Here is a 14,619-nt window from a genome sequence, read left to right on the forward strand (position 1 = left end):
GTCACCCAGCAGCGTTGATCTGTTAGAAACTAGTTCGCAGTCGTTTCAGATTCCGTTTTCTAGGCAAACGGATATGCAACTTGTCACAAATTTAGCGACCTTTTGTGCAAGTTGAGTTTTGGATATTTTCATTACTCATTCCGTGATTTTGATCTTTCAATCAATTTTGATATCATTTCTAATTAGTAGAAAACTTTGAAAAGTAAATGATCTTTAGTTAGTTTAATCGTGCGTCGGTGTTCTTTTTTGAGAATGTCACTTCACTCATTATTTTAAGGCATCGAAACGATGGTGTATTGTGATAAAGTAAATCTAAAGTCGAGTTATTTAATAACACTTTGAGAACTGAAAAAAATTACTCATTTACGATGGAAGGTTCATTGAGTAAGTGGACGAATGTTATGAAAGGATGGCAATATCGCTGGTTTGTTTTGGACGACAATGCTGGATTACTGTCATACTATACGGTAAGTGTCCCATACGCCTTAATTAAATCACTAGTGTCAAGATATGAAGTTTTACCGCTGCTTCTATACCCTGTACCACATCTGCATCATCTCATCTCATAGCATCGAGATGATCGTTCCTTATTTTTCATACAATTTCTAATAGCTGCTGTAATTATTATTGCTGTGGCGAAGCAGTAGAAATTTATTAATGTCTTCAAAACAAAACGCACAATAATATTACTATTTTATATTTTGTTTTCTTTTCAAATAAGCTTCTTGGTAAAATTGATAAAACATATAAAAAACTAAAAATACATTCGGTATAAAAACATAAGGGTATATGCTCGGTACTTCGCAATTGGGCAAAAACGTCTGGCTCGTGTGTACTAATAAAATGCAAAATTGAACCTGTCACACAAAAAAATTGGTTTCAATGTTTTGCATGTAAATCAAGGTACCAATAAATTGGATCATTGGCTTTATTTTTCCTTACCATTTGTATTATGGTTAAATATTTTTTCCATTTACTAATTTTATCCTGTATCGATGGTCCAAATGCAGATAATAAGTAATATGTGTACATGAGCATGTGTACAAAACAGTTCAACATTATTGGTAATGTTACCATCTTACCTACACGACAGTAATAGGAAATTATGTATCAAGTGTATAATAATGGAATTGGCTAAATTGCTCGTAATTGCGTCTAATTACTTACTGGGAAAAATTTTGGTACACCCCCATGTACAGAAGAACGTAGAGACGTGATGGTAAACATGTAACGCAGATACTTGATTCTGTTTTTTCCTCATCACGAAAAACACCTATAAATAATATAACATTAATAATTCTGGTATCCTAATTGGGTACATTATTCTATTCCTATTTGATTTATGACAATTTAGGCAACCAACTTACAGTTTCTAATAACTCGGCTAATTTCAAAAGAAGTGTCCACCAACATATTCTAGCTGTCTGTAACACAGAGAAATATTTGTATCTAGCTGCGTTGTTGAAAAAAAAAAATTGCGAAAATATAAAAATAATAACCCCCTCTTCTCCTTGTACTACATATTTACTCACATCTAAATTTTCTTCGGCTCTTGTTACGCTCAAAGGAACACATCCCAATGTTGGTCCTGACAGAATTACCTGAAAAATTGGTCGAAAAATCAATACATGTGTCTCGAAATAAACGTAAAATATTTTTACAATGTATGATTGTAATTTGAAAGAACGACGACACCTTCGTTATTTTTAAATGTATACGATTTTTAAGAAAAAAATTTGAAACATTTTCATTTACCCATGCGAACAGTATGGTACAGGCAACCACTTGAAAGGTATTATAAACTATTATTATTCCCTTGAGATTATAAGGTTTCCTATTTTCCATCAGTTTTGGTCCGATCGACGTTACTATGAGTATGTAACATAAAGCGATTAATATCACGGTTCTGGCCGATTGCATGAACGGCCACGAGGCCGTTTTTTCATCTGAAAAAATATTTCATTAAATTCTATAAATTGAGTAAATACCTAATTAGAATCGCGAAAAAAAAATTTCCTAGTCTTTCGTACTTTTTTGTTATTTCATCTTACCTGCCATATTATCAAATATTTCATCTAGTTCATCCAACCAAATTGAAAACGGTGCCATTTTGGAAGCTTGAAAATCTAAAAAGAAAAATAAGTTTCAGATACAAGGTAATTTTGCTGCGAAATATCTTTTTTTAAAGCAACGAATACGTATTTATTCCATTTAACAAATAAATTATGTACATAAGTGTATTCCTTCGAGTGGCACCCGATTGTTAACACGTGTTTTCATTGTTTTTTTGAACATACCCCCCCCCCGCACATCAACATAACGTTTTGTGGTCCAGCGATGCCGTTTACCCCATTTTTTTCCAATAAATTGAAAGAAATTTACCCACTCGTAAGTCGTAAGTCGTGTGTACAGGCGAAGGCACCTATTTCTTTCACAATTTATTCGTATGACTTGCGTATAAATCCTCATGTATTCAAACGTTCCTTTTCATTAGCTAAAATAGATTCACGATTCGATAGAACTGTTGAATTTTTAATATTCCTTCGTCATAAATATTTGCATAAAGCGAAGTATATTGGTACGGTACATATTATTTGTTTAATGAAAGTTTGTTTCCTTTCTAATTGATGACATTTTCGTAGAAAAAATGAATCTCACGGGTTTTTGTTGTATAAGGTAACGATTGCTAATCCATCAAATTTTTGAGTTTTCTGTGCCTGGAGGCTCGAACATGAAGAATGTTTGGATTGACTAGTTTGTCTGATCAGAATTCGTATAAAATTGTTGAAATTTTATTTCAGTTTGATTCTAAAATGCCACCAATCGTTCGTTTCAAAAACGTGTTCTGCTCGAAAGTTATTTTATAAATGAAAACAATCTCAAATTGTTGCGAAGTTTTACCCTGTACGGTGTACCGTCCCTTTGGATTGAGAGTCGAGTGGAAAAGTCCTAAGAGGAGGCTTAGGTATTCAACTTGTCAAAATCAAGAAAGCAAATTTGAAAGAACATAACGCAACAGTTTGGTAAAATTCATCATTTTGGTAGGTACGCTATTTTATAGTTTTCATGTCAAGTATTTGGTGAAAGCAAAGCAAAGTTTTCACCTTACAGATTGTTTTAAAAAAGAAATGTTATAAGCAGCATAACTGAGTAGGTAAGGTAGGTAGGTATTCAGCAACATCCCTACAGGAAATATTCGTATAATAAAGTTTTACCAAAAACAAAGATCCAATCGTTCAAAAATGCGAAAGTTTTCATGCGAAAAAATAAAATATACTTTTATTGTTGTCTCGTATTCGTTGGTATTTCAGTCAAACGCAAACGTGAATATTATGCTCAGAGTGTAAACGAAACAAACGAAGATGTTGAATTGGTAGAGTATTTCTTTTGTATCGAAATTTTGGAAACTCTTTTCGAAAATTGGCTATGGCTTTTGCACGGAGAATATTTAATATCGCGCGGAAGAAAATTCTTTTGGAATGTAATAAATAACACACGAACAACGCGAACAGATTCCAGAATAAACAAATTGAAAAACATGTTTTATTAGTGGAAAATTTTATGTGAAATATTTCTTCTCGATGTAGTGAGGAGCGTAACCAGTAGATATCGATAAATTTTTGTTTGTGGGTTTCAAATTAATTTAGAAGGATTGTTTGGAAATTCATAAGGAAATTTCAAACGATTGAAAAGGCTGAGAGATTTTAATGAATATTTTTCAAAATAATAGCTATGTATTATAGAAAATGTACTTACTTTCGATTATTGAGAAATATAAACCGGCGAGGGTTGAACTATATACTGTAACTTCGATCACATCGCGGAAAGAAGTGTCACAAATAATCGTATAATTGAAATTCTTATTCAAATTCTCCTATTGTTAGTATCCATCTGTGCTCACCATTGACCTATTCATCATCATAAATGCGCGTATTAATTAGATGATGTGTGGTGAAGTTCGTTTTACTTCGGTGTACCGTTAATTTGTAGTACCTGAAGTAGATGATTGATTACACGTGTAAGACATTGTTCACAAAGATCAACATGTAAGAAATTGTAAGTTTTTCCGAAGCGAAGTTCCTGGAAATTTTAGAAAATTCGAGAATGTGTTGCTTTATTTGAAGAACTTGTAAGAGTACTATTTTTATTTGCTGATTGAAGGTAAAATTACGTACGGTTTTTCGGATCTGTGTTGATAGGAGTTGTGCAGTATGATAAAGATGTTCCATCAAACATATCTACAATCCTTCGGAGTTCACTCAGAGCTTAGCTCAAGCGTTGTGCTAGCAAGAGAGCCATTCAAAGTGTCCGCCTTCGACGAGAATGCGATTTTTGAAAGGAGTATCGAGTACATGTGTGAAATTCTCAGCCTTTGATTTTTCATTTTTTTTCAAGAAAGAGAATTTTTGAAAATCAAAAGGTGTGGTCTTCAAGTGTACTTTTTTTGTAAAAATAATGAAAATCAGTTTTGAAGCTGTTATCGACTCCCCAAATCAAATTTCATCATTTCCAGACATACGTATGTACTTAAGCTTCTAGCAAGATTTCTGATTTTTTCAGAATTTCTGAATTTCTCTCGTATTTGCAAAGCGAAAAGAAAAAATCAACCCATTGGATCCGAATGTCACCATTTTCAACTATCCTTGGAGCCTCCAGTGAGATTTACGATTTCTCCAGGATTTTTGAATTTCTTCGCCTGAATGGACAAATCCAAAAATTCAGGAAAAATCGAAAGTTGTGCTGGTGGATCGGGAGAGGGGTGGATTATAGTAGAATTTGGCTACTGGGTGGGGTGGGGGAGAAGTTTTGAAGAGAAGAAAATACAATCATTCGTGCGAATTTCAAACATTTTTTCAAGAACACAAAATCTTTGTTCTTTTGAATTTTTCGCTCTACTCGTATAATACCATGCTTGTCAAACTTTACAAAAATTTTAGAAAAATTGAAAATCACACTGAAATTTATTTTGGGAGATTCCTATATTTTATGTTTCACTCTTGTCTCGATATTAGCTTCGAAATCTTATTGTCAACATATTTTTTACTGAAAAAATTCGTTTCGAAAAAGAGTGCAAAAATTTAAGAAAATCGCTGATTTTTGGATTTTCAGAAGTAAATTTGGGCAGCTGAAATTTTTCTTCTCGATTATTTCGCATTAATTATGCCAAAACATCGAAGGATATCAATGATATCATTTCTGAATCTGGCGAAATATTTTGTAACGCAGTGATGCCAATTTTCTGGTCGTTATTTCCAATTTCAAAAAATGGAGAAAAACTTCCAAAAAATTATCAATCTTTTTCGGTTTTTCTGAAATTGGCCATTTCGACATAATTAACGTGGAATAATTTGAGAACAAAAATTTGGAAAAAACTAATTCATCTATACAAATGAGCGATTTGCTAATTTTTTAACGTTTATTAACAGAACTTTAAAAGTGGTCTTAGATTATAATATCGATGGCTTAGATTGACTCAGAATTTCAAAAACTATCTTTTGGAACTGAGCCATTTTTTTCAAAACAAAACAGCATTTTTTCGATAATACCCCTTCTTGAACTGAAGGATCTGTATCACCTCTCCAGGCACACCTTTGAAGCTGAAATTTTTTCTGAGTGACTAATTACAACTCGAAATCAAGGTCTCTATCAATAAGAAATATTCTTCCTTAAATGATCAGGACTATTTTGGGATTTTGCATATCAAAATTTTAGGTCTCTTTTGTATTCCTCTTACCCAACGAAAAACACGTTCGTATTTTTATTCAAACCGTCGATTTCATACTGTACAATAAAAATATCTATCAAAGTAACTATTCTGCGTTAAAATTAACGCGCGATAATGCTGAAAGAACTACGTGTTTTCTAACGATTCTATATACTTTTATCTAATCTCAAGTAGATACAACAGCGTTGAAAATTTTTCAACCGATATGTCTTCAAAACAAACGAAAAAAATTTATTAGGTAGTTACCAGTGGTTTGAAAATTCTTGGCGCGGAGAATGAATTCATCTTGTGATGCATATTTATGATATCTACGAATACATTGTATGTATACTGTTGTAGCTCACCTTTATATTATAGGTAAATGGTCAGTTCGGAATAATGAATTAATTCATTGCAAAACAATTTTTCGTCTTGTTTACACACCGAAAAAGTGGAAACTAACATTAGTTGGCTCATTTTAGACGTATCTGTTATAGCGTTATAAAATGTGTTTCACTTTTGCTAATAACGATACGAATTTTATGATTCGTCATAAGCCTATTGATTTTTCTTTTCCATTTTTTATTACACATATTTTTTTTTTACCAAAAGTCGTATTCATTTTGAAAACTTATGGGCATCTGCATGTAATTTAGAAATATTTAATGCGTAATAATGGTGCAAGAAAATAGCTTAATGGCCTCAAAATGTTTTGTTTCTTCGAATAACGTGGAATTTTCGTTATCCTGGGACGTTTTATTAAATTAAATGTAGTTTGTATAGAAGAAAAAAAAGAAAACATTATTAAAAATATTTCTCGTAAAGTTTACAGCAAAAAAGTTCTTATTATTCCTGAATAAAACCTCGTCGTCGTCACGTCGCGTCGTCGTTTCAGTCTGTCATGTAACGCTATTTTTTATTTATTTTTTTATTCAAATTATATCGTTGGAAATATTTATTTTTTTTGCGCAAACTAGCTTTGTAAAAAAATATTTCTCGTAAAATGTTTTCTGAAAAATTATAATAGGTTATTATGAAATTCTGCAAGAATAAAATACCGTACTTGGACTGATATATCGTATGATGAAACATTCGCAAATTTCACGAACTTATTCTGGGATATTTCGGATTGTTATTTTCAGTCTTAGTTATATGTTGTACTTATTTATTACAAATCAAAACAAAATTGAAAAAAAATCATAAAAATGGTATAAAAAAGTGTAATAAATTACTCATTATGCATTAAAAAAAAACAGGCTAAATTTCATCTCTACTCTCTGCTCCCTTTTTTCAAAAGCCTAAATTTTTAAAAAAGCAGAAAAAAATTGAAAAATTTGCTAGCACTTGTGCGGTAAACCTTCACTTCAAAATTTGTTTCTGCCTTTCCAAACTCTTCTGATATTTTTTAATATTTTTTTGACGATTGAAAAATTGAAACGTTCTCAAAAAGCAGAACAGATTGAATTTACTCTCCATTAATTTTGGAACTCGAAAAGAGGGCAGTAAAAAATGTTCATTTTGTTTGAGAAATGGACATTTAAATAATAATTTTTTTAAATTTCATGCAGTTCAAAATATGTCAATTTTATAGAATTTTCAGTTGGTAACTTTGATTAGGTACTTTATTAGGCATGTTTAATCGATTTTTAACAATTTTTTCTGTTGAAATTTCTATTGAAATTTATTCAAAATCTTTTTCCTCATTTTTTGCTCCCTTAATTAAGCTTTTGTAATAAAATGAGTTTGCACTTACCTTACATTCACGCTCATAGAATATTTTCACTATCGCGATGCAAAACGGGCACCTATAATGTATTGTTTCAGTTTTGAGACACTCATTTCAAAAAAATATTAAAATGTTGTCCTTATTTGAAAAAAGATTAGAAAAGAAATGTGTTTTATTTTACGTAAGCAATCATCCTCGCTTCTCTTAAAATCCTTTTTAATTTTCAATGCCTAAGTACATTATTTTTTTTGCAAAGAACACACGTTATTATGAAACCATTTATTTATTTATTCAATGTTTAAGTGCATCGCTGTAAAGATATTTTATCACTTGAGTTGTATTGAGCTGATGTTATTCTATGAGAATTTATAGTTTTATCCCTCGAATTCGTTCGGCTTCGCTTTTAATGTATTCCAAGAGGGTTTTTATCATCATTTTTTACGTCTTCAAGGGCCTCATCAAGTGTTCGAGCAAGGAAAACATTATTTTTCTGGTCAGGAATTAAATTCTCGTCGATGGTAATTTTTTTTCGATGAGTTTATTCCGAAATGCTGACGAAATTTGAAAATATTCGGTGAACCGAAAACACGCGTTGATAGGTTGAAAAAGAATTTTTCAACGGTAACATTAATCGTGTTCCGAGACATTAAAGATATGCTTTTGATTCTATTGAAATATGTAAGTAGTATAGATATTAACCTAGGTATCTAAATAATTTTTATATTATAGTACCCGTAAAATTGTTACGAATCGATTTTCCTGATATGCACTTTTTCCGAACGTATTCGGTTTTTCAGAGCTATAGAAGCTGCATGGCGGAGTGTTTTTTTGTTTTTAATGGCGTTGAGATAATTTGTTAATGTGTTTTCGTTGTTTTAGAATCAAGATTTATTAACGCGTTTAATGGTATTTTTGTTTTCTTGTTTCAGTCGAGAGAAAAAATGATCCGCGGAGTGCGGAGAGGCTGCGTTAGATTGAAAGGTGCCATAATTGGTATCGATGATGAAGATAATACCACATTTACGGTTACCGTCGATGGTAAAACGTTTCATTTTCAAGCCAGAAATTTCGATGAAAGGGAAAGGTGGGTGAGGTGTTTGGAGGATACAATCGTTCGCCATGCATACGGATGTCTTAGTTCTACTTCTTCCGTAAGTTGAATTTTTCTTAATTGGACGTCCTGACACCCCCCTTCGTACACCCTTCCTTCATTAGTAGAATGGCATTATTATGTATTAATTCTAAAATTGTACAAAAATGAAACTACGATTTTTTAAATGAATAATACTTTAAATTATAAAGCACGGTCCGTATTACGTGAGAAGTGAACCGATCGAGGTTTTTATTTTTACTCGGTAAACACGTTTTATTATTTTTTTATTTTCATTCCAGATGCAGTTTGACAGCTCAAAAACGTTACCCACGCTGCATAATTTTGATAAAAAAGTAGCCGAAGCGGATGCTTATCTACAGTTATTGATTAATCAAGTAAAGGTAAATACGAATGTCGAATATCTACATACCTAGACCTAATCGTACATACGTGAATTTAGAAAAAGACCGTACGCAATGTGCAATGACAAAATTTAATTTTATAAAGAAAAAAATTGTGTATTTTTTTTCTTTATTAATGACATGTTTATCACAAATGACCTTCTTTCGTGACGATTTCGTTTACGTCGTTGTGGTACAGGGGAAACGTAGGTACTTACGGTCTTTGATTTATCAAAACGCATTTACTTTATTTTTTCCTCGATGTTATTCCTCGATTTGTAACCTGCCTCTCAGTAATGAAAATATTTTCAAGCGAGTTTCAAAAAGGTCTCTGTTTACTTCGTTTGCACGAGTTTGGCATCTCATCGGTATGTACTGTAATCGGTAAATGAATGAATTGTTTTCTATAGAGGCTAATCTAACGACTCTAGTACGTACTTGTGAGTATTTTTTTTTACGTAAAAATATTGCGTCACTGATTTCAAGTGGAGGAAAGATACACACGGTTAACCAGATGGCGATAAGCTGACAATAAAAATCACACTCGAGCATACCAAATAAGCGTAGAAAAGTGGCAATAAACAGAATAGACTGAAAAGTTGATCCCTTCTGTTCTCAAAGCGCGTCTAAAATATCCTCTAATCCTGCAGTTGCTCTACTTCGAAAATTTCTATCGTACGGAGAAATTTTGAAAGGTTTGTAATCTTGACACGAGCATTTTGAAGAACAGAAGTAGTGAGAAAGTAGTTTTCCTCCTTGTTTGGTGGTGTAAGACTGGAATTGGACTCGTGTATGCTTCTAACGATGAAAATGGGTTTTTGAATGGAAGGGAAGGGGAGGGTGATTTGAACCTACTTTTCAGTAGATGTGTAGTAATTTTGAACAAAAATGGCATTTTTATTATTTATTGTTCCATTTTCTATTTATTCAGTTGCATTGTACATTTGATATTATATTCGAGATTATCATACCTTTTTGAGACCAGTTGTACTCGTAGTTGTAGGCCTACTTTTATTGATTTTCTTGTTGAAGATATCGAAAGAACCCTACTTGGTTGATTTTTTTAAATTTATTTTTTATGCGCGTTGCCTTTTTTTTAAATTTGGAATTTTTGTTATTTTGTTCATAATCGACAGCATGTTTGTGTGAATATTTCTAATTCTCTGCATTTAAAATTAATTACTTCTCAATTCACATTAAAATTCGTGTTATAATATTATTCTATATTTTTGTATTGATTTCAGGATTTAGAAATAAAAATAGTTCAAATGGAAAGCGATGAAAGAGATACGTGCGAACGAATCATCCGTGATACTAATGTAATATTTTTTGTTTTATTTCAAATATTATGTATGCATTTATCACACAAGTCGACGTGGTGAATACGGTGTGAAATTTAATAGGTCATTCTTCTGATACGATTTTTCGAGCTGATTACGAAAAAAATAACTGAAAAAGACCGTCACTTGAGGTTTTATCATCAAAACAAGTTTTTGATTGATAATTTTTTAATTTTTTGAACATTTTCGCAACAAATGTGAACCTCAGTTTTCATATATGTAGTAATTAGTAAGCCAAGTGTTTTGAGAAAAAAAATGGGTACGAATAAAAATAAAATGGAAGGGTGCAACATTTTCGATGAATCAAGTCCAATTGCCTTTATTTCCAGGAAGCATAGAATCAATGAAAATATCGAAAACTGAAATTTTTTGATAAAAGTTAACCGGATTTGATTTTTTAAAATATAAAACAAGTTTTTGTGTGAAAAACCGGACATCGAATCGAAAAATGTATTTCTCGGGTTTGAAAAAAGTCGAACGAATGAAAAAAGGAACTGAAATAAAATTCTAGGCTGTGGAATTTCTGACCGCAACAAAAGAATCTAATCAATTTTATATTAAAAAGTTTTGTTTCTGAGATATTTGTGACAAATAATAAAAGTTGAACTTTCAAACTTGAAGCTAAAATATATTAAAAACCAATCCCCCCCCCCAATAAACTTAGCAATAGTAATATGTACTATACCGTACTGTTCGAACATTTTACGTCCAGAAATTTCATTTCTACTCGTAAGTTTTTGTGGAAAAAAAACTATTTTTTCTACTGAAAAAAATTCAATAAAATGAGAGGATATTAAACAAAAAATTATATTTCATACCTTCGTAGAATGATTTCGTATGATGGAAAAAAATACCTAATTTCGTATTTAAAATTGGTGCTTAATTTTTAATTTTTGGCCGTAGACAATAATCAAAACAAAAACATCGTGTAAAAGTTGAACAATGTCGACCTGTGTTATTATAAGTAGGTTGTCTGTAGTTTCAAATGTGATTTGTGTGACATCCGAATGGGACGCAAAATGATTTTTTCAAATTAATAGTTTGGAAATTGAAAGATTGCTCATTTGGCGTGTATTTTTGAAGAAAAGGTCATCTTTGTGATGGGGGGGGGGGGGGTTGTTATTTTTATTAAAAAACTCGCGTATTTGTGTAGTCACTTCTGCCTACTCCGTAGAAAAAAATCATTTTGCAGCTCACCTCTATTTTCACCATGTCAGTATTACTATAATTCTGCGTCCTGTTACATTTACGTTTGTTTTTACAATTTTTTACAGGCCATGTTAGAACAAGTGAAACACACCATAGTATTATTACAAATAGCCAAGGTAATTAAAACACTTGCACATGTAAACAATCCGGTACAAAGAGAAAATCTCGGCTTTGTTCGTTTGTACTTGTTTTTAAACTTTCATTAAAGTTCATAGACATCGTTTTCATTCTTGTTTAATCAAAAGTCTGATGTAATGATCCGTTAAATACGGTGTTCTATCGTTAAAATGTGTGTTAAACACGTTAATAATAAATTAGATTCAACTGTGATACCTGCCTTATTACATTACGAACAATCGAACAAGCTCGAGTATTTCTTTTTGACATTTTTCATTTATATAGTATTTATTAAATAACGTATTTACGTAGATTAAAACATACTTTAGATTTCGTACTTTTGACGAATTCTAATTGAAAATTCAACTAGACTGAAAATATCTCATATCCATGTAAATTACGTAACTCGACCATCGCCGATTCACCTTCACGAAAAACCGAATCGAAAAACAAAATTGTCGATTCGGTATTCCGAATGCGAATTTGAAAATATGATAGAAATGCAGTTCGAAGAAGGCGAATTACTCGAATAGCGAAACGCGTACGAGAAAAACTTCATCCAGGACAAATTAGCCTTCATCGGTTAATGGTCGAGTTACGTAATTGAATGAGCTGAGCCGTTATGTAGGCACTGTAGGTTGGTTTATTTCGTATATTATTATGGTACTCGTACCACATAGCCATGTTTACTTGATCGATTATGACGAATGCGAAAGCTGTAGGTATCATAGTATTGGTGTTCTAATATGTTGGAGTATGTTTAACTAAGCAAATTGTATTGTTCTCAGAATTCGGCGTTTCCTGTAAACGGTACATATCAGCCGCCGGTTCAAATTTCCAATGTGTTCGTCGACGAATGCCGTAGAAGTAAGGAAATCTCCGTTCGTAATTTCGTATTATACTATACTATAGTCTAAAAACATACAGATACAAGTTATTTATCGAAACAGTCGAGTATAACTTATCGAGCTTCTTAGTTTATTGTTGTTTGCGCGCAGGAGATGGCATAATATCGAAAAGATTTTTGAATTTTTTTTCTTATTTCATTTATTTATAAACAGATTCAAAAGAAGATATAGAAGTAGGAACCGAAATCAATGAAAAAGATATGTTACCGGCGTATCGTAAATTACCAGCTAATTCCGGCTATAGAGCAGGTATATCGCACGATGAATTGGCACCTTCGCGTCGTCACCTCCACCGCTTTGTTTTTAAACGATAAGAGTGATAGCTTTTATTATTACTCTTTTTTTTTTTTTACGTATTTGAAATTAGTACATAGTTAATACCTATGTTGAATCACATAAAGTGCTTTGAGGCTTATTCGGCGTAAAACGTTTGCGAGCTTGGTAGCTTTAGGTAGAAATTTCGTGGCATATATCGCGTGTTTTAAATTTACACTTGGCCGTTTTCAAGTTCGAGCGAGCGGTTACTACGCGTTGCGTCCTGTCATGAACACTGCTAATATGCCATTTACGTTTAACGAGGTCGAATTTTAAATAAATTTAGGCACTTGCTCGTTTAAATAAATCAATTTAGCGACCACGTATCGGGTAGCGAATTTTTAATACCGATGTGTAATTAGACCTAATGTCAGCGGCGATAGAAACTGAGTTGGGTTATTTTTGTACGCGCATTATCGTTAAATTAATAATCGACCGATCGAATACCGTTTGCTACGTGCTTAATCGCAACTGGTTTTCAATATGGCAGAATTATTATCGTAAAATTTTGTTTCTGTTTGAATATGGAGATGGGAAGTAAGAACGAAAAGCTGTTTAATTGTTATTTTTTGGTAGAGATTTTTATCGGTAGTTATTTGGAGAAATTTGTTCAAAAATTGAGGGTACCTATATGTTACCATACTCATTTTAAAATTAAATGGTATTTAAAATTTGATGGATAGCTACAAAATCAATTCGATACCTAATTTATTAAAGAATAGAAAGAAGCCCATATCAAAATGTTAGGTATGTTGAAAAAAAGGTTATACTTGAATAAAATAACTTGATGAATTTTGGTGGATTTCAAGTCTAAAAAAACAATTTTGCAAACAATTTTCGAGTACCTAGTGTTAAAACGCCCATTTAAATCAAAAGGTAGACTAAAGGAAAAATAAGGAACCGGTTCCTCCTCCCCCTTCTTCTGGGAAGATCGGTTTCTAAGCATTTAGAGAACTTTTTGGTGAGTTAATTTCGTTTTCATTCGCAAAATTAGATTTGTTGAGAAATCGAGGTTTTACCTCCAGGTATATTTTTTTAGCTTTGTCAAGTTACGTATCTACTAACAATATCTCAAAATATTGTAAATAAAAACTGACACGATATTTTATATTATGTACATAGGTTCTCCATGTTCTGCAAGCAGTGAAAAGGTTTTGAATTTGGCATAATTGTGCTAAAAATTGAAAAAATGCCTAAATGTTCAGAATTTTTCATAAAAAAGTCAAGTTAAATTTCACCTTTTCGTTGAAAATGACTTCATTGATTTTGTGGCTGAAATACTCCCACATGTTGAGAACGCATTTTTGGACGTTGAGAAAAGAAGGAAAAAATTGGAAAAGTGCTTTTGAATTTTCAGAATTTTTTTGGTGGATGAGTTAAAATTGTAGATACAAAAAATCATTGAGGGAATCTAAAAAATTGTAAATTTTTGTAAAATCAATGTATCTTCCAATTTTATCATTTTTTAAAAAACTTCAAAAAATTGGTCTTGAAAAAAAATGGGATAAGAAAAAGGGAAGACCACGCCTTTAAAAACCACCTGATGTGTAATATTGTTCACGTTTCTTGGAAGTGGTATCCTGCTCCTGGCTGGAAGCCAGGAATTTGGATTGTTAAAGTTTCCTTAAGTTCCAGCTAAAAGTTTTAAATTGTTGAATTGTAAATAAAAATGAATATCAGGTTCTCAGATATGGTTGGAAATTGCTTTAATTAGATTTCAAAATTGTGAAACGGATTTTTCAATCTCTTCTCTTCCCTTCCTCGTTATCTTTTAGTATTTGTAGTATAATTTTTAAAGCGTGTTCG

At 31.9% G+C, this 14,619-nt stretch overlaps 2 protein-coding genes across 4 annotated transcripts in view; one reads left to right on the forward strand and one right to left on the reverse strand.

Annotated features, from left to right (window-relative positions):
• The first annotated feature begins 152 nt into the window (after nucleotides 1–152).
• The window catches only part of LOC135840327 (oxysterol-binding protein-related protein 9), a 45,040-nt gene continuing 30,573 nt past the window's right edge, over nucleotides 153–14,619 (forward strand). Inside the window, exons 1-7 of one of the 3 annotated variants that reach the window (XM_065356796.1) lie at nucleotides 153–467; nucleotides 8,360–8,581; nucleotides 8,823–8,924; nucleotides 10,169–10,243; nucleotides 11,539–11,589; nucleotides 12,379–12,457; nucleotides 12,652–12,747. In XM_065356796.1, coding sequence (XP_065212868.1) covers nucleotides 369–467; nucleotides 8,360–8,581; nucleotides 8,823–8,924; nucleotides 10,169–10,243; nucleotides 11,539–11,589; nucleotides 12,379–12,457; nucleotides 12,652–12,747 — 724 coding nt within the window. In that variant the 5' untranslated portion in view covers nucleotides 153–368. Of the gene's footprint in view, nucleotides 468–8,069; nucleotides 8,109–8,359; nucleotides 8,582–8,822; nucleotides 8,925–10,168; nucleotides 10,244–11,538; nucleotides 11,590–12,378; nucleotides 12,458–12,651; nucleotides 12,748–14,619 lie in introns of those variants that run through there. The other 2 variants (XM_065356797.1, XM_065356798.1) reach the window with 2 other exon arrangements.
• Nucleotides 682–3,908, reverse strand: LOC135840329 (very long chain fatty acid elongase 7-like). Its single transcript, XM_065356800.1, has 8 exons — nucleotides 3,757–3,908; nucleotides 2,052–2,126; nucleotides 1,756–1,946; nucleotides 1,533–1,601; nucleotides 1,368–1,424; nucleotides 1,168–1,273; nucleotides 943–1,082; nucleotides 682–857 (listed from the first exon to the last, which is right to left on the reverse strand). The coding sequence occupies exons 2-8, from the start codon at nucleotides 2,107–2,109 to the stop codon at nucleotides 690–692; spliced, it is 789 nt and encodes a 262-aa protein (XP_065212872.1). The 5' UTR covers nucleotides 2,110–2,126; nucleotides 3,757–3,908; the 3' UTR covers nucleotides 682–689.

Source organism: Planococcus citri, chromosome 3, assembly GCF_950023065.1.
Source record: "Planococcus citri chromosome 3, ihPlaCitr1.1, whole genome shotgun sequence".
NCBI lineage: Eukaryota > Metazoa > Arthropoda > Insecta > Hemiptera > Pseudococcidae > Planococcus > Planococcus citri.